This window comes from Stenella coeruleoalba (assembly GCF_951394435.1).
Source record: "Stenella coeruleoalba genome assembly, chromosome: 1".
Classification (NCBI taxonomy): domain Eukaryota; kingdom Metazoa; phylum Chordata; class Mammalia; order Artiodactyla; family Delphinidae; genus Stenella; species Stenella coeruleoalba.
This window is the reverse complement of record NC_137169.1, coordinates 108,061,255-108,081,905: the sequence shown is the minus strand read 5'-3', so window position 1 is coordinate 108,081,905 and position 20,651 is coordinate 108,061,255. Positions and strand designations below refer to the sequence as shown.

The 20,651-nt window shown below is 35.8% G+C and overlaps 1 protein-coding gene across 3 annotated transcripts; it reads left to right on the top strand.

The window, feature by feature from the left end:
* Positions 1-1,966: 1,966 nt before the first annotated feature.
* On the top strand, positions 1,967-19,805 carry HORMAD1 (HORMA domain containing 1). Of its 3 annotated transcripts, XM_079940684.1 has the most exons (15): positions 1,970-2,357; positions 2,979-3,041; positions 3,746-3,890; positions 5,269-5,332; positions 5,767-5,803; positions 7,988-8,008; positions 8,275-8,301; positions 9,862-9,929; positions 10,808-10,959; positions 12,394-12,653; positions 14,139-14,205; positions 14,283-14,359; positions 15,091-15,174; positions 17,428-17,499; positions 19,174-19,805. In XM_079940684.1, the coding sequence occupies exons 2-15, from the start codon at positions 3,009-3,011 to the stop codon at positions 19,252-19,254; spliced, it is 1,188 nt and encodes a 395-aa protein (XP_079796810.1). In that variant the 5' UTR covers positions 1,970-2,357; positions 2,979-3,008; the 3' UTR covers positions 19,255-19,805. The 3 variants fall into 3 exon arrangements, with proteins under 3 accessions (XP_079796811.1, XP_079796810.1, XP_079796812.1); XM_079940685.1 differs by lacking the exon at positions 8,275-8,301 and having other exon boundaries at positions 1,967-2,357; XM_079940686.1 differs by lacking the exon at positions 3,746-3,890 and having other exon boundaries at positions 1,971-2,357.
* The last annotated feature ends 846 nt before the right edge of the window (positions 19,806-20,651 follow it).

The following is a 20,651-nucleotide window of genomic DNA, read 5'->3' as shown; positions in this document are numbered from 1 at the left end:
AGCTCAATATTAAAAAAACAGACAACCCAGTCCAAAAATGGGCAGAAGAGTTAAATAGACATTTCTCCAAAGAAGACATACAGATGTCCAGTAAGCACATGAAAAACTGCTCAACATCAGTAATTATTAGAGAAATGCAAATCAGAACTAAATGAGGTATCACCTCACACCAGTTAGAATGGGCATCATCAGAAAATCTACAAACAACAAATGCTGGAGAGGGTGTGGAGAAAAGGGAACCCTCTTGCACTGTTGGTGGGAATGTAAATTGATACAGCCACTGTGGAGAACAGTATGGAGGTCCCTTAAAAAACTAAAAACAGAACTACCATGTGACCCAGCAATCCCACTACTGGGCATATGCCCAGAGAAAACCATAATTCAAAAAGACACATGCACCCCAATGTTCATTGCAGCACTATTTACAATAGCCAGGTCATGGAAGCAACATAAATGCCCATCAACAGACGAATGGATAAAGAAGATGTGGTACATATATACAATAGAATATTACTCAGCCATAAAAAGGAATGAAATTGGGTCATTTGTAGAGACTGTCATGCAGAGTGAAGTAAATCAGAAAGAGAAAAACAAATATCATATATTAACACATATATGTGGAACCTAGAAAAATGGTACAGATAACCGGTTTGCAGGGCAGAAATTGAGACACAGATGTAGAGAACAAATGTATGGACTCCAAGGGGGGAAAGCCGTGGGGCGTGGGGGTGGGGGTGTGATAAATTGGGAGATTGGGATTGACATGTATACACTGATGTGTATAAAATTAATGACTAATAGGGACCTGCTGTACAAAAAAAATAAATAAAATTAAAATTTTAAAAAACCTGCTGTATAAAAAAATAAATAAAATTAAATTAAAAAAAAAAACCAAACATATGAGACTCCCTCTTGCGAGAACACCAGAATCACAACTAACGCTGAACAGTCATCCACAGGAAGACACTGGAACTCACCAAAAAAGATCCCCACATCCAAAGACAAAGGAGAAGCCACAATGAAACGGTAGGAGGGACGCAATCACAATAAAATCAAATCCCATAACCACTGGGTGGGTGACTCACTAACTGGAGAACAATTATACCACAGAAGCCCACCCACTGGAGTGAAGGTTCTGAGCCCCACGTCAGGCTTCCCAACCTGGGGGTCCGGCAACGGGAGGAGGAATTCCTAAAGAATCAGACTTTGAAGCCTAGTGGGATTTGACTGCAGGACTTGGACAAGACTGGGGGAAACAGAGACTCCACTCTTGGAGGGCACACACAAAGTAGTGTGTGCATCAGGACCCAGGGGGAAGGAGCAGTGACCCCATAGGAGACTGAACCATACCTACCTGCTAGTGTTGGGGGTTGTCCTGCAGAGGCAGAGGGTGGCTGTGGCTCACCATGGGGACAAGGACACTGGCAGCAGAAGTCCTGGGAAGTACTCTTTGGAGTCCTTCCTATTGGACTCTGCTCCCTCTCAGGGCATGAGAACTCCCCATTCTGATCTCCCAACTCTATTTAATTGAGGTTTCTGTTTAATTATTTACAAAACTTTAAGTGTAAGGGAAATATGAAGCAAAATAAATAGACCAGGGGATTTTCACTATTTTTGACCCTGAAAACAGGGTTCTGGTCTTCATTCCTCTCCTAATTGACTCTGGGAAAATCTTTTCATATCTGGGGTGGCTGTTTTCTAACTGGTAATGCAGACATACCAAAGTTTATGAGAAATTAATATATATCTACACTACTAACACAACTTATTTGCATGTATAACAATCTGCAAACTAAGAAGTTTGTATTACTAAACATTCTCCAACTACCTACCAGCTCTGAGTTTTATTTTGCTTCTAAATGAGACATTAATTACAGTAAAGCTAACACTGTCCCCACAGATATAGCACAGTGGAAACATCTAGGTAGGAGACTGCTAGGGCAGCTGGTTTCCTGAAGACACAGGAACTGTAAAGCGTGAATGCAGTATGTGGTAGATCCAATAACAAAATCAAAAGTTAGAAAACAATCAGAAATTAATTTGACTAATTAAATGGCCGTTGAGAACACCTTGGTCACTGTAAGACGGCTATGTATATCGGGAATTCTTCGCACATGCTGTTAACCTTCCCCCGCTGACGTGCGGCTTTTCTGGCTGAGAGGAGTCCTTCAGGCTCTTGGTGTTCCCAGCGCACCTTGCGCTGCTCTTGGCGGGAAAGGTGACCCCGACCAAAGGTCAAAAGCCTACTGAGTCGCCTCTGCCGGCTACCGTAGAAGGAAGGCGCAAGCGCATCGGGCAAAGCGCATGCCACGTCGTGCCTCTCTCCTGGTCGCTGCCGCCGGACCCTCAGAGCTTACGTAATACATGTTTGTTTCGTTTTTGTTTTCTTTGTTTCCTTTCTTTCCCTTTTCTTTTATTCTTTTACTTTTTAATATCTTTTCCTGTTACCTCCCACCTCCCACCTCCCACGGGAGAGGCCACAACGGTGAGAGGCCCGCGTACCACACACACACAAAAGAGGTCTCTTAAAGAGCTTTCTTTTTTTTTTTTTTGCAGTACGCGGGCATTTCACTGTTGTGGCCTCTCCGTTGCGGAGCACAGGCTCCGGACGTGCAGGCTTAGTGGTCATGGCTCACGGGCCTAGCCGCTCCACGGCATGTGGGATCTTCGCGGGCCGGGACCCGAACCCGTGGCCCTTGCATTGACAGGCGGACTCTCAACCACTGTGCCACCAGGGAAGCTCTAAAGAGCTTTATTAATAACCCTTTTATGTGAGGGTTGCTAGTCAAATGGTTTAAACTTAGCACTTTACTCAAAAGAGTTCTATAGAAAAATGAATATGTTTTCGAAGATTCTATTTTAAGTTAAAAAAAATCCTGTCATTTAGTCACATAAAATTCTTTCTGACTTTACATATAGTAAACCAAATTAGTGATAAAAATAAGATCTGAAGTTAAAGCTTGTATTTGTGTCACAAGGTTGAATGAAAGAAAATACTTTATCAGAGGATGGCCACTGCACAATTGCACAGAACCTCCATGGTATGATTTCTTGTATTTTTTTTATGATCTTGTATTTTAATATATTTTAATTTAGCTAATTTTATTGTTTCTTGAAGTCTCACCTATTTTTATGTTAGAAAGTTAGAGTCACCTCTTTGAGGGTTTAGTGATATCAGTAAACTCAATGTTTTAAGAATGAAGATATTTGCTAAACTAAGTTGAATTAATGGAGAATTCTATTGGATGCTTGATGCATTGTATTAAATTGCTGGTTCAAATTCAGTTCACATTAGGTATCAATGAATGCTATTAGGTTCCTTTGATGAAATTATCACTAATAGCAGTCCGCTTCTAGAAAATGAATTTTTATGCCCCACAAAGATAAAATTGTCTTCCCTTCACAGATCTTGCATTACAGTTACCTGTGTTAAACCCAGTCAGTGACTAAAGAGAAAAATCAGTGTTATCTATCCATGTATTATGCAGTTACAGACAGTTAATGTGCAAGGGATTTCTAACACGATTCTTAAGCACTTTTTGCATGTTACCTTTAGGCTGCTACCCTGCAAACACCCTCACATTTTAGAAGCCACTCTGATTTGGGGGGGATTACTAACTGCTATGGTTAAGAATTCTTTGGGAAAGTACCATGCTTGTGCAAAAAATTAGATCTACTTTTAAGTTCAGGAAGACTGTATTTTTAGTAAATCTAAATAAAATGTTTTAATTTCCCTTGAATTTAGAGTACGTTTGTACTTCCCAGTAAGATATCAACTGAGCAGCAGTCTTTAGTGTTAGTGAAGAGGCTTCTAGCAGTTTCAATATCCTGCATCACGTATTTGAGAGGAATATTCCCAGAATGTGCTTATGGAACAAGATATCTATATGGTAATATAATGTTTATTTAAAGACTTTCTTTAAAGATGTTATTTTTATTTTGGCTTGCTCTAAAATGATAATTTTTGACTTAGAGATTTTGTTTTTATAATGACAGCTTTATTGAGATATGATTTGCATATCTAACAATTCACTCATTTAAAGTGCACAATTCACTGATTTTGGGTATATTCACCACAGTCAGTTATAGAACATTTCATCACCTTAAAAGGAAACCCCATACCCATTAAGTCACTCTCCACTTCCCCCACTTCCCAGTCCTAGGCAACCACTGATCTGCTTTCTGTCTTTATGGATTTACCTATTCTAGCCATTTCAAATAAATGAAATCATACAATATGTGGTCCCTTGTGACTGGCTTCTTTCACTTGGCATAATGTTTTTAAGGTTCATCCATTTTGTAGCATGGATTAGTACTTCATTTTTTATGGCCAAATAATATTCCATTATATGAATATACCACATTTTATTTATCCACTCATCAGTTGATGAACATTGGGTTGTTTCCACTTTTTGGCTATTATAAATAATGCCACATTCCTGTACAAGTTTTTGTGTGGCCATCTAAGTGATTTTTTTTAAAGTATATTCAATACCTTTGAAAGCACTTAATCATAAAAATTTCCCTTAATCTCTCAAGTATAATATCACCTGACATTATTCTTATAATGATGAAGTAAATAGCAAAAACATCCTATTTATAGCCTCCTACAGTGGTAGTGTATGTTCTTGTGTTATTTTAAAGAAGTAAAATAGAGCCAGTTTATACTATAATAATAACTTATTGCCTAGCACATAATGTATACCTAACATTGTACACCAACTCTGTGGGCAATATGTTAAGCACCATGTTATGTATGATATCTTGTTAGTTCACATTACAGACCTATGAGTTAGATATTACTCCTATTTTTCTGATAAGGAACCTGAGACTGAGAGACCTCATCCTTTCCACTATATTACTTATTGCTTCCTTACAGGGCTCTATCTGATAGCCTGTTAACTTCTTGGCCTTTTACAAGTATTTTACTGGGATAAGAGTCCATAGCAAATATGCTAAGACTCTTGGATGACAATGGCATGAAAGTGTTATATCTAAGTTTCTATAGCTTTGAAAATGGAAAAATTTTTCTACCCATCAACATACATCCTAATCATTATGATGCAATTTTATAAAAAGGATAAAAAGATTATTTGTTTCCATGTAAACTTTCTTCCTTTAATTATATTAACATCAATCATCTGGAAGTTAATTACCATTAATAATAAACCTGTAATACACAGCTGAAGAAAATAATCTTCATTTAAATTTCTATTTGTTTGCTAATCTTAAGTAGCTCTATATTTATATCATTATTTTTGCATTTAGATATGTGTGTCAGAATTCTGAGAGAACAGAAGGATTGTCCAGGATCTACACAGTTATTGAAGTGGTAAGTGAAATACCTAATGAAAGAAAATTATTTTTTCTTAAATCACATTTTTTTGTGCCTTGGATACCTTTAAGTGTTTAACCCAGTTTTAGTGATTCCCTCTTTAACTCTGTATACCATTTTTGCAGGTCTTTGGATTTTTGCATTAAAATTTTACTTTATTTCATGCTCCATGTGAGCAGGCTTCACTTTCCTATTATTGTTCCTCACAAATAGCTGCCAGATACTTTCTATCTTCCTTTCCTTCCATCCACTATTGACATTTTATATTTCTGCCACATTGTTTTGTTTTATTATTTTAAGCTAGTTAATAAGAAGGAAGCTTTAATAATAAAACCGTGTATTATTTAGTAATGAGATAATATGGAGACATTAAAAGAACTGTTTTCTGGAAGTGCATTCAGTCTAAAAATGAATCCTTGATTATTTTTTAGGATGTCCGGATGCTATGATGCTTTAGAGAAAAAATATGTAAGTCGGTATCTCTTTATCCTTTTTTTCTACAGTTTATATTCTACAAATGTAACAGCCGTTACATGTAGTAAAAGATTAACTTAAACTAACTTGGGCATAGGCCAGTCCAAAGCTGAAAATTTGAATATTTTAAAGACTGATTTTCAACTCATTTAAAGCAAACAGAATTAGTACTTAACGAATTTTGCCAAGTTTTGGTTGTTAACACTCATTTGTATTAATAACACATATTAACTTACAAAAACTTAATGAATTAAAAAGTTTTTTAAAATAGTTTATTCATTAGTTTCACATGCCTTCTATTATCATGTTTATACTAATAATTTAATAAGTTATTTCTTCATGAGAGTTCAGAAATAAATTTACATGTAGTCTAGGTTAAATTGTGACAAGCCTTTTTGTATAGTTACTTAGCTTATGTTTGTATCAATATATACAAAGAAGTCCAACTCTAAAAAAAATTATGAAAAAGATAAAATTTTATCCATGGTCACCAACCTCCCTCATTAAGACATAATGTATTTAATATTCATTAAATATTGAGTGCCTCCTCTGTGCTAGGCACGTATTCTAGGTAGGAGCTGGGTAAGCTAACAGTGGTCAACAAGACGAAGAGGGTCCCTTCTATAATGGGAAAATAGTCAATAAAACAAGGAAATTAGATAACATCCAATAGTGTTAACTGCCATTAACATTTTAAGAAAAAGTATGTGGCAAATGGAGAGATGGGGTAACTTTAGATAGGGTAGTCTGAGGAGCTTCTCTGAGGGGGTGATATTTAAGCTGAGACTTGAATTAGAAGAAACCAGCTAGGCACTGATTTTGGGAGAATATTCCTGACAGAGCAGCAAATGCAAAGAGTTGGAGGGGAGTTTGGAGAGTTCAAGGAACAAACAGAAGGCCAGAATGATTAGAGTGTGGTGAGCAGTGCAAGAGAGCAGCAGGAGATGAACCTGTGGAGATGGACAGGGCCAGAGCATTCAGAGCTGTGTAGGTAAAGAGTTTGGATTTTGGGACTTCCCTGGAGGTCCAGTGGTTGTGGTTAAGACTTCGCTTTCCAATGCAGCGGGTGTGGGTTCAATCCCTGATCAGGGAGCTAAGACCCCACGTGCCTCAGGGCCAAAAAACCAAAACATAAAACAGAAGCAATATTGTAACAAATTCAATAAAGAGTTTAAAAATGGTCCACATCAAAAAAAGAAAAAAAAAGTCTTTAAAAAAAAAAGAGTTTGGATTTTATTTTAGGTGTAAATAAAAGCCATTTGAAGGTTTTGAGTAGAAATGTAACATCATTTGATTTATATTCTAAATTAAAAGAAAAATCACTCTGAACTGCTATTTAGAGAATGTACTGTAGAAGGAGAATAAGATTGGAATTAAGGAGAATGACACTTAATCCATTACTACAGTACTGATAAAAAATAATGGTGGCTTAGACCAGGATGGCTAAGGAGAAAAATGAGAAGATTCAGGATATATCTGGCAGAACTGAGTGGACTTGTTGACGATTGGTTCTGGAATATAAGGAAAAGATCCAAATCAAGGATGACTCAGATTTTGGCAGATTACTTGAGTGAATGATTTCCTGTGATTCTCTTTTCCTATAGTCTCCAAAGCCTCTTCCCTTTACTAAATGAGCAGGGCTCTGAACTCTCTTTTTCTCTTTTCAGAATCAGTTCTCATATTGGTAATATTTAATGTGTTATTTCACAATACATATTTTCCTTGTAACTGGCAGTAATGCCCGTTTGCTTAAGTTAGCGATATGAATTTCAACTTTCAGTAAGTCAACTAGAAATAGATATTTTGGGGAATAGAGAAAGATATCTGAGGTATTGCTTTACATGCATCATATGAAGTCTATTTAATGTAAGATTATTTTTATTAGGAATAAATGTTGAAAAAGGACAAAGAATTCTTATGGTCCATCATGCACAAATATTTCATAGAATAAAAATAAGATTTTTATAAACTACTATGTATAAAATAAATAAGCTGTAAGGATATATTGTACAGCACAGGGAATATAGCCAATATTTTATAATAACTATAAATGGAGTATAACCTTTAAAAATTGTGAGTCACTATGTTGTACACCTGAAACATATAATATTTAAACTATGATAATAAAAATTTAATTAATTAAAAAAAGTAAGATTTTTGTTCTTTGTTTTGTTTCAGCTAAGGTTGGTTGTTCTAGCTGTAAGTATTTTTAAATTGTATATTCTTTTTTAAAGACTGTCAAATTCAGCCTTGCTTAATTAAATAACATTAAAACCACCTATTGATCATGTCACTTGATACAAACTACTGATCTATTCAATGGAAAAGTAGCTAATATTTTGAGGGGGTCGTTTTGTATTTTGTTTTACTGAATTCATTTAATATTTTAGTCTAAACATCCAATTTAGTTCTCCTTGAATACTTAGCCTCTACAATTTACTAAATTGTAAATTATTTTTAAATAGGTATATAGTAATCCAGAAGACCCTCAGGTAAGTATGCTTAAGTTATTAAAAAAAAATAATGCCAAAAAACCCCCATAATGCTTCTAATATCTATAAGTAACATAAAAATATAATAATATCCAGTGCTTTTAACTGTGCTTTTATCAATGCACTTTCACATATATTTTCAAAATTTGAACCTCATAAAGACTTTTTTGAGGTAAGACAGGGCTTGTATTGTTATATTTAAACAGATTAATACACTTACTACAAGAGAGATTACGTGACTGAGCCTAGGCCACAAAGACAAACCACTAGAAATAACCTAAATCTCCTGACTTCTGGTTCTTTGCAATATTTTTTAATTATATTCTTGTTTTAGAATTATAAAATGTTTGAGTTTGAGAAAAATAAGATACTCATCCTTAATCTTTGAATATTCACTCCAATCCAGTCACATCTACCTGTTCATCTGACAGTTAAAGGAAAGAAAGTGTTATAATAAATGAAAGGGAAAACCAGAAGACAAGAAACAAAGGGGAAAGATCTACTGAGTGCTTACTATTCCTAGGCTCTGTTCTTTGGGGTTTCATGTGCATTATCTCATTTATTCATTATAACCATTATGAGGTAATATATCATTACCATCTCCACTCTATAGATGAGGAAACCTAGACACAAGGTTTCTTGTGTAAGGTCATAGTGGCAGAACCAGAATTTGGACCTAAGAAGGCCAGTTCATGATCTGAGTGCTTACCCATTACACTATAGCTGTTACAATATCATGTTTCCTTCACTCATGGAGAAGCAGATTTTTAAAAAAGAAAGAGAAAGCTAACCCCATCCCTAAGTGAGCAATGGAATATAAAGAAAGCAATAAAAGTATTAGAGCTTCAAGAGAGCTAGGAATGTCTTTTCTTTGATACTACAAATTAAGCCTACAATTAATGCTTAATATATGCCCATGGTGACAAAATCATATGGGCAAAGGCTATGAATTATTTGATTACTCAGAAACTAACTGTTCAGAAAATGTACAGAAAATGTACATCTGAAGATGTTTTATAGTTGCACATTTTTTCTTTCAGTAAAAGAGCAACATTGCTGATGCACTAATATTTATTGAATGCTTAGTGTGCCAGATACTTTATTAAGGGCTCTATATAAATTATCCCATTTGATAAATATTCATAGGCACCAATGAGATAGGTACTATTTTCAACCCCTTTTATTAGCTGGGGAAACTGAGACTTAGTGGGCTTAAATGACTTGCTTGTGGTTACCAAGGATTGAAGCCCTGTGCTTAGTCATTCTGTTAGAGGAAGAGATGTGCTGCCTCCCTCACCTGCCTGCTAAGGAGTTCCTTCCCTCTGGTATGTAAAACATACATTGCAATGACCGAGGGAATAACTATCTCTCCAACACTGAAGCCCCAAATCCCAGACCCTGGGAATTGACTATTAGGACTGGAAAGTTTCAATGGATGAATAGGGATTAACATGCAGAAGAAATTATTAAATAAATGGTGAGTCATACAAAAGCTATATATAGCTACTTGGCCACCAGTACTGTATATCAGATTCATAACTGCAGTATTTTCTATTTAAGACAATTTCAGAATGTTACCAGTTTAAATTCAAGTACACCAGTAATGGACCAATCATGGACTTCATAAGGTATTGTTCTATAGTTTTCTTTTTGTATTACAGATTACCACTTATTAATACTATATAGCTAAACTTCAGGAATAATTCTGAAACTTCTCAAACATCCCCAATTAACCATCAAGGATACAAAATATTCTTGGAGTGGCTGCAAGCCAGAATTCTGTGGCTAATTATATACTGTTTTGATTGTGAAACAGAGCCAAAGCGTAGGAAAGCCACTGTATGCTTAAGTTATTAGAAATACAGTAAAGGGCTTCCCTGGTGGCGCAGTGCTTAAGAATCCGCCTGACAATGCAGGGGACACAGGTTCGATCCCTGGTCCAGGAAGATCCCACGTGCCACGGAGCAACTAAGCCCGTGCACCACACTACTGAGCCTGCTTTCTAGAGCCTGTGGGCAACAACTACTGAGCCCATGTGCCACAACTACTGAAGCCTGCATGCCTAGAGCCCGTGTTCCACAAGAGAACCCACCGCAATGAGAAGCCCACACACCGCAACGAAGAGTAGCCCCCTGCTCGCTGCAACCAGAGAAAAGCCCATGCACAGCAATGAAGACCCAGTGCAGCCAAAAATAAAATAAATAAAATAAAATAAATTTTTAAAAATTAAAATAAAAGAAATACAATAAAAGTCCATCATTCGTTTTCTTTAAACATCTTGTATAAAATGCATATTAATTTAATATATGTAAATTAGTTTATAATAATAATATTAACAGTGATATTAATTTTTATAATAGTGGCATTAAAACACATTATATCACAATTTTTAACTTAACAACTTAATGCTTTAATGGGAATAAGAATCTCAAGTAGTAAAATGTGAAGTTATGTTATTAGAAGCTATGGGTGCTATAAAAGAAATTAATGTGTGATTCTCTTCCAGTAAAAACCAAAGCAGTGAATCTAGTATGTCATCTGCTGACACCAAGAAAGCAAGTATTCTTCTCATTCGCAAGATTTATGTTCTAATGCAAAATCTGGGACCTTTACCTAATGATGTTTGTTTGACCATGAAACTTTTTTACTACGATGAAGGTACTATTTCCAGTTCATCCTGTTTCAGTTGATATCTGTATATTTTCTTGTCATCGAAACAGTTTCCATCCCAAATGTTTGTAAGCACCTAAATTGTTATATATTTTTTGAAATTATAAAATTTATATTTAATATCAGTATTTGAAAAAATATACACAACTTCTCCAGTGGTCTGAACATGTCCATGTGAAGTTCAACCTCATTCATAACTAAGGAAGTGAAGCAATGAGATACCATTTTTCAGTTATCAGATCAGTAAAACTTGTAAAATCATTGTTGGCAAGGGTGTGGGAGTAAGCAGGTACTTTTGTATACTCTTGAGGGAATGTATATAGGTGCCATGTAACATTTTAAGAGGACAGTTTGGCAGTATCAAAATTTGGCACATTCTCTTTAATCCAGAAATTCTGTAGCTAGAAGAGTATCTTGCGAATATACTTAGACAACCTTGCAAGGTTATAGGTTTATGAGGATTTTCATAATGTATTGGTTAAACCAGGAACAAACTGGAAACAACCTTGAGTTGTTTATTGGAGGACTGAGTAAATAAATTATGGTGCATCTATATAGTAGTGCTGTGCAAGCTATTTAAAAGAATGTGCTGATAAATTGTTATCCAAAAAATATTAAAAACAGATTAAAAGGTGATGTTAAAGGGCTTCCCTGGTGGCGCAGTGGTTAAGAATCCGCCTGCCAATGCAGGGGACACGGGTTTGAGCCCTGGCCCACATGCCGCGGAGCAACTAAGCCCATGCGCTACAACTACTGAAGCCCACGTGCCGTGCTCCACAATAAGAGAAGCCACTGCAATGAGAAGCCCACGCACTGCAACGAAGACCCAACTCAGCCAAAAATAAAAATAAATTAAATAAATTTTTTAAAAAAAAGGTGATGTTAAAAACAGCTAGGTACAGAAGAGTATGACCTCATTTGTGTTTTTTAAAGAGATATACATGTATTTATTATATAATTTAAATATTATATATTATATTTATTATATAAATATATAAAATATATACTTTACATGCATCGTATCTTCTAGAAGAACATAAAGCATCAACAATAATAACTAACATTTATTGAATACTTAACTCTGTGCCAGTTCTGTTCTGAGCATTTTACAGACTTTAATACCACAGTGACCCTATGAGGTAGGTACTAGTATTTACCCCACTTGACGGATGAGGAAACCAAATCAAGGATGACAAGTAGTTTCCTCAAGGTCACATAGTCAGTCAAGTGTAGGGAAAAAAGTTTACCCTTAAGGAATAAAATAGGAACTTGGAGATAGTAGGAGAGTGATTTTTACTTTTTATTATATGTTCTTCTATACTGTTTGAAATTTCTTTAATCTGCATATATTTTATAATAATAAAAATTAATGTATTTTCTTCAGTTTCATGAACAGCACAGTTTATACTTACTTTTCTGCAGTTACACCCCCAGGTTACCAGCCTCCTGGTTTTAAGGATGGTAATTGTGAAGGAGTGATATTTGAAGGGGAGCCTATGTACTTAAATGTGGGAGAAATCCCAACACCTTTTCACACCTTCAAAGTAAAAGTGACCACTGACAAAGAACGAATAGAAAATATTGATTCATCTGTATTAACACCAAAACAATTAAGAACACCACTTCAAAAAATTCTTATGGACAAAGATGATTTCAAAGATGAACAGGAGCATTACATAAGTGTAAGTATATTCAAAGAGTTATGAAGAACAAGAGTAATGAATGTTTGATTCAATTCTGAGGACTTTAATAGCTATAAATATTTATTACAATTATAAACTCAAGTTTGGAAGGGACCTTAAAGAAGGTTAAGGTTTGTGGTTTTAAAACTTTTTACCTGGATGCAAACAACATTATTCTCAGAAATTTAAAAGCACAACTACTGTGAATGAAGTAGGGAATGGTCCTGGAGGCCGAGCCACTCACCACCTCACCTACCCTCATGGTGGACTCTGAGGAAACCCCTTGGTCTGGAGTGTAATTTGAAAATCACGGAATTCCCTAGTGCTGCAGTGTTTAGGACTCAGCGCTTTCACTGCCAGGGCCTGGGTTCAGTCCCTGGTTGGGGAGCTAAGATCCTGCGGCGCGGCCAAAAAAGAAAGAAAAGAAGTCCACTGAACTACTCTAATCCCCCAACGAATGCTGGAATCTTTTCTACCATACAACACCCCTACTAAGTGCTCATGCTTGAATTTCTTCAGGGCCTGGAAATTCAGTGTCCTGAAGCAGCCTGGAAGTTCCTGGAAGGCAGGAAAAGTGTCTTATCTTTTTAATCCTCCTGTCCCTAACACTTAGATTTACGGAATGCATTCTCAGTATTGGTTGAATGAATGGATGAATTGAAGTATAAAAAAAGCTTTTTTTGTTATAGCCTCACTCCCAGAAAATCTTTCATCATTAATATAATTGTTCTTTAATCTCATCTTTGTTGTCTTCTCTTGTCTCATTTTATTCTAAATTATGACCACAGTTCTTATGTATAGAGATTGACTATTCTGATTTAGGTTCTGTGGCCACATCCTTAAAGTAGAAAATTCAGTTTTTAACCATTTCAGTCAAAGAATAAGGAATTTTCTTCCTAAAACCTAAATCCCAGTCTTGCCTTATAAACAAATATGGCTCGGATTTATGAAGCGTTCTTTAAAATATTTAAAGCTCTTTGACAAATGTCACAAAAGGAATAATAATTATAGACATTAAACCTTTGCTATTTCTACCATACCATAACTGTGCTTATCCTTCCCCAACTCCCTGAAGAGGGTTGGGTCATATTCAGAGTTTATGCTAATATCTATACAGAAATTCCAGAGCTACAGAAGCAGTAGCTTGTTGTGTGACCATGTCTAATTCAGTGTTCTCAAACAATAGTAAGATCTAAGTGTTCTTAGAACCATCATACATTTTTGAGAAAGTTGTATATTTTTATCATCTGCCTTAAAGCAACCCTGCAAAGTAAAAAAAAAAAAATAGGATTTTATACTTTGGATAAATAAGTTGCCTTATTATAGTAATTATAGGGCCACTTTATTTCTAGCAAGTGTAAGGTCATTGTAGTGTTATGTTATATTTAACCTTCACATAAAACAAATTTGCTCATAAATATTCTACCCAGTTGTTTTAGTTTCTTTTTGAAATATGTCCATTTTTTCCTTCATGTAATTATGTAGAATGATTTTGACATTGAAACTAAAATGGAAGAGCAGAAAAAAAACCCTGGATCTTCTGAACTTGGAGGTAAGGAGTTAATGAAAATGTAAATTAATTCACTTCCAATTCAATTTTATACCATTTTAACTATTTTTTTTTAACAGAACCAGGTGTAGTTTGTGAAGAAGATGAAGCTATGAGGTCTAAAGAAAGTCCAGATCTTTCAATTTCCCATTCTCAGGTATAAATTTGACAGTTCTGTCTCACTTCTAATTTTATTTTTTTCAAAAGGCAGATGCTTATATGCTTATTTAGTTATTTCTCAGATTTTCTTATATTCTAGGTCTTTTAGAAGAAAATTAGGTATTAAGAATGCTTATTAATAAAATTCGAGAATTATACATTGAAAAGTTTTAAGTATTTTATTGGTTGATTTGTTTAGTAATGAACCTAAATACTGTTCAGAGAATCTCAGAATTTCAGAGCTAAATAAAATCTTAAGCAATTATTAACTCCACAGCCCTTTGTATTTACAAATGGACTATATAATACATTTTTGTTGCCTTGGAGCAGAACATGTTTAATTTTGTTTTCTACACACAGTAAAATCCTGAAATAACATTTAGATAAAATCAACATGAAAATAATGGGACTGATGATTGTCTGCCTTCCTTCGCGCAGCCTTTCTTCAATGGGGGTGGGCTGAAGTTCTTATCTTCTGGAAGAGTGGTGCCTAGTGATAATTTGGGACTTTCTGAATTCAGTGAATGGTCAATTGTGTACAGTGTCAGTTTCACTATCTTTACCTTTGCACTTTTTATGACAGAACCAACACAAAATTATTGGTTTTCATTAACCCAACATAGCAAGACCCTAAATTTTATGTGATTGAATTTTTGACCCCCATTATTGTTACGAAAAACTTTTATTATATTATTTTATGTGGTTTTGTGTAATTATTTTCTTTTCTAGGTTGAGCAGTTAGTCAGTAAAACATCTGAACTTGATGTGTCTCAAAGCAAAACAAGAAGTGGAAAAATCTTTCAGAATAAAATGGTAAAAGCATCTCTTTAGATTTGTTTTCCATTCTAACCTTGTAATTTCCCCCCATATTTGAGTTTATTTTGCTTTTAATACTTCATTTATTGGACCAACGTTTGGTAAGCACATACTATGTTTCAGGTACTTTACTAGGTGCTGGAGGTATAACTTGTTCTTAGATGAAAATGTAGTAATTGGAGGTCAACAAGCAGTGATACAGGGCCATAATAACAGTCTGAATAGGCTACATAGAGGCACAAAGGAAAGAATGGTTAATTTTACTGAAGGTACAGTAGAGAGGGGAGGGACTTCCCTGGTGGCGCAGTGGCTAAGAATCCGCCTGCCAATGCAGGGGACACAGGTTCAAGCCCTGGTCCAGGAAGATCCCACATGCCCTGGAGCAGCTAAGCCCGTGCACCACAACTACTGAGCCTATGCTCTACAGCCCGCGAGCCACAACTACAGAGCCTACGTGCCACAACTACTGAAGCCCGCGCGCCTAGAACCCGTGCTCTGCAACAAGAGAAGCCACCCTAATGAAAAGCCTGCGTGTCGCAACGAAGAGTAGCCCCCTCTTGCCCCAACTAGAGAAAGCCCGCGTGCAGCAATGAAGACCCAACACAGCCAAAAATAAATAAATTTATTTTAAAAAAATAGAAAGGGGAATCCAGGAAAGGCTTTGAGAAGTGATGCTATCATCCAGACTCCCAAGGAAATTTCCTAGAACACCAAACTGTTCCCATGTTCTATCTTGTAAATGGACTATCGTGTTAATAAGACATTAAAAATGACTGTTTTATGAGTTGTACTGAATAGAAATTTGTATTTTATTTAGACCCTTAAGTTACTCTCAAAGGTTCAGAGGTGAAGAAAAAGCATTCTGTAAAACGTAAGGAAACAAATAGCACACTCTAACAGTGGTACGCTGGAGCATTTGTTTCCAACTCTTTATTCAGTGACATCATGTTGACAGCTTGAAACTGGACATGATGAGAGTATTCATAGCATGGAAATCAGCAAATGCCTCATCTCAGGATTTCTTTCTCCCAGAGAACTGGTTGTTAAACATTTACCAGAACACCATTGATGATAGTGCCATTTTTAGGCATCCTTTTTTTCCACATTCTCGATGGGAAGTTAAGAACTGGTAGAAGGCAGCGTTCAAACTAGTGTGCTGAGAAAAGCAAGAGATAAAAGAATTTCAAAAATTACTACCTCTAGCAGCAAAATGTTCTTCCTAGGCAGCTTCTGTTTAGGATGAGTATCCTTTACTATCCTTTACTCCACCAAAGTACTCCTGTATTTGAGAATAATGACTGAATTATGGTTAGAAAAGGGCAGGAAATGAAAATATTTAATAATATATACACTAAGGAAGTTATCATTGAAAAGGACATTGCAAGCATCAGAAAATAAGTATGTACTTTTAGAGAATAATACTATAGCAGCTAATAATTTGTCACCATCCAATATTCATTTTAAAAACCGCATATGTAGCATTATTCACAATAGGCAAAAGGTGGGGAAAAAAACCTAAATGTAACAGATGAATGGATAAACAAAATGTGGTATTCTTTTTTTTTTTTTTTTTCTGTACGCGGGCCTCTCACTGTTGTGGCCTCTCCCGTTGCGGAGCACAGGCTCCAGACGCACAGGCTCTGTGGCCATGGCTCACGGGCCCAGCCGCTCCGTGGCATGTGGGATCTTCCCAGACCGGGGCACGAACCCGTGTCCCCTGCATCGGCAGGCGGACTCTCAACCACTGCGCCACCAGGGAAGCCCCAAAATGTGGTATTCATACAGCAGACTATTATTCAGCCATAAAAAGGAATGAAGTACCAGTACGTTTCTTTAAGTGAAAGAACCCAGTCACACACACACACACACACACTATATATATATATATATATATATTATATGGTTCCCTTTATATGAAAGCCCAGAATAGGGATTTGTATAGAAACAGAAAGTCTTAATGCTGGCGGGAGGATGGGGGAATAGGGGAGTGATAGCTATAAGGGTACAGGATTTCTTTTTGGAGGATGAAAGTGCTGTAAAATTGACTGTGGTGATGGTTGCACAACTCTGTGAATATACTTAAAATCACTTAATTTTGTACACTTTTAAATGGATGAATTGTATGGTATCTGAATTATATCGCAGTAAAGTTGTTCTTTTAAAAACCGCATATAGCTGCCTGCGGTTGAAAAAGCATGTTTGTTGTTCTTTAAGAAATAACCAATTAGTAATTATTCTATCTTTGTGGAGGCTAATGGAAATCAACAAGTAAAATCTTCTAAGGAAAATCGGAAGAGAAGTCAGCTTGAATCTGCGAAAACAGTGAGTCTTATATATAGGCTGAATAAAATAGCAAGTATCAGAATATCATTACTATAGATTAAATTTAATGATAAATATGATTATATTCCTGGATATACCTCAGAGCTCTGATATCTAAATCTTGTTTAAATATATTTGATTCTAAAAAATGGGGTGATTTTAAAATAAAATATGCTATGTGGTTTATTAATTTTTCCATGTAAACATTTACTGTCTTATTCCATGAATGATCTGAAATAGTTGGAGGAATTTATAAAATAAAAATCAACATCAGGGAACTTCCCTGGTGCGCAGTGGTTAAGAATCCGCCTGCCAATGCAGGGGACACAGGTTTGATCACTGGTCCAGGAAGATCCCACATGCCGCGGACCAACTAGGTCCGTGCACCACAACTACTGAGCCTGCACTCTAGAGCCCGCGTGCCACAACTACTGAAGCCCGCGCGCCTAGAGCCCATGCTCTGCAACAAGAGAAGCCACTGCAGTGAGAAGCCCGCACACCGCAACTAGAGAAAGCCTACGCGCAGCAACAAAGACCCAATGCAGCCAAAAATAAATAAAAATAAAATAAAAATTTAAAAGATCTATGTCAGGAAAAATATGAATAGAATGAGAAAATGAGAGTACAAGAATATTCAGGCCATTTTATTTATATAGAATTAGAATTGGGCCACAGGTTTGATCTGAGCTTTCTAGAGAAAGTAGAAACAAGGTAAGTTACCAAATCCACATGTTCTCTAAAAATATAGCATCTCCTCCTAGTACCTTAGAAGAAGGAAAATTTTCCTGACCTAAATCTTGTAACAGTTGTCTTATATTTGGAACCTTATTTTACCAAATCAGATAATGTATTTGTCATTTCTGAGATAAATATTTATACTTTTTCAACCAGAATTTTTATTATTAGTAGTAGGTTAAAATTAGATAACTGAAAACTTAAGATTCTTTTTAGAAATCAAGTGTTAAAGGGGTAATCTCAAAAATATACTAGTTGGTTAATACTGTTTTCAATTTATATATCTTAAGAAGGGAATGGAATAACCTGATATATTAGGTTCTTTAATTTTTTCCCCAGTGTATTAAGCCTTGATTTTTTTCTGCAAAATCATAATCCAATTTGTATCATTAGTGAGTTTTACCAGAAAAATAAAAGTTTGATAACTCAGAATCTTGTTAGCAATTTTCCTAATTCACCCTCCCATTCATTCAAGGGTGCAATGAATTTCTAAAATCTATCGGGCACTGCTAAGCACCATATACAAAAACAAAACATGATTTAAATCTTACATGTTGCCAAAGTGGAATGTTTCTCTATTTGCAGCTCATTTTTTAATCTCTCCCCCCTCATTCCCCTCAAAATATTTTACTATTTTGAGAACATAATGTCAAATCTATCTTTCTAACTACTCCAACATCCCTAATGAAAACCTTATACTTTGTAAGGCTATACTTTCAGCGGCCATCAGGATATATAAATATGTCAATAATAAAATTTACCTACTTTTAGAGAACCCAGCTATCCTATCTTAGGAAATGGTATGTTAGTTACAATTTTTTAAAAGAAGAAAGGAAAGAAGGAAGGAAGGAAGGGACCTCAGAGACATGAAAAAGCTCAAAACTTAAAGACATTTAAACTGGAAAGTATCTATTCTTAGTAGTTGTTTTCTTTTGACAGGTCCTTCATCACCTTGATTCTTCTAGTCAAGAGTCAGTGCCAAAAAGAAGAAAGCTTAGTGAACCAAAGAAAAATACATAAAAAAATTTATTTCTGGGCTTCCCTGGTGGCACAGTGGTTGAGAGTCCGCCTGCCGATGCAGGGGACACGGGTTCGTGCCCCGGTCCTGGAGGATCCCACATGCCGCAGAGCGGCTGGGCCCGTGAGCCATGGCCGCTGAGCCTGCGCGTCCGGAGCCTGTGCTCCGCAACGGGAGAGGCCACGGCAGTGAGAGGCCCACGCACAGCAAAAAAAAAAAAAAAAATTTATTTCTGCATGTTTGCAAAGTTCTTCACAACATTTAAAGGACATTATATTACTGTTTTAAGGTGTGTTTGCCCTACCTCTGAAAACTTACATGTAGTCTTAAGAAGTTAGTACACTAAAATTAATCCTTAGCTGACTATCATATTGTGATCCTTAATCTTATCTGAGACAAACTCAGGAGAACTTTTGAATTAAAAGTACCAGTGTCATAATTTGTTATGTTAATTATCTACTCAATATTGATCTATCTTCCATTTTGGTGGACACTTTCTTTTAACATATATTAACGTTTAAGGTCCTCTAAAGCCATTTTTGAAGTAAATAATGTTTATTTTGGTATTAAATTTTGATAGTAATTCACTTTTTACTTGTATTAAAACTATACAATTTAACTGGCTATGTCTGTCATGTTATTAAAACAATGTTCTTCAGTACTTTGATATAGTGTATTAACATGATAATATATAATGTACAATTAAAAATCGGTGCTTTAACTTTTAACATTTTTTACTACAAGAGAAAATGATTTTAAAGTCTGCCATTTTTGGCAGCATAAATAAAATGTTCAGCATCTAGACTCTTTCATGGCTTCTAATTTTTATTTAAATAGCAGAAAATTTTTAGGCACTAATTTTGAGATCATTTCAGTAGATGTTACTTTGCAAGAGTTGAGCACGCTTTCTAGAACTTTTGAGTGGTAGTGAAAGATACTGTGCTTTTAGTGAGAAACCTGGGACCCGGTTCCAGACTTGACTGTTTTCTGTGCTCTAGAAAAGAAAAGCTTAAAACTTGGTCTGTTTGCCTCTTGCATTTTCAGCAGCCATATTCTAAAAACATATTATTATCCGTGGGCTTGCCAGTAACAAGCACTAATAGCGAATGTTAGAATGAATGCTATGGTAGAAATGTGCCTATTCTGTTTAATGTAAACCAAGTAAACGTCCACAAACTGACCCAGATCGGTTTTTTCTGGAACAGGAAAGTTAGGGATAGGCTAACTGTCGAAAACAACCAATTTTTAAATGTTTATGTATTCTTAGCTTTATTGGATCCCAACCCATCTCACCTAATTGTCACAGTACAGTATACACTGCTACAGTAACACACCTGCTACACTGAGGTTGACCAACAGAAACCTTTGTAGATCGGCAGCTGGTGATAGCTCACCGAAC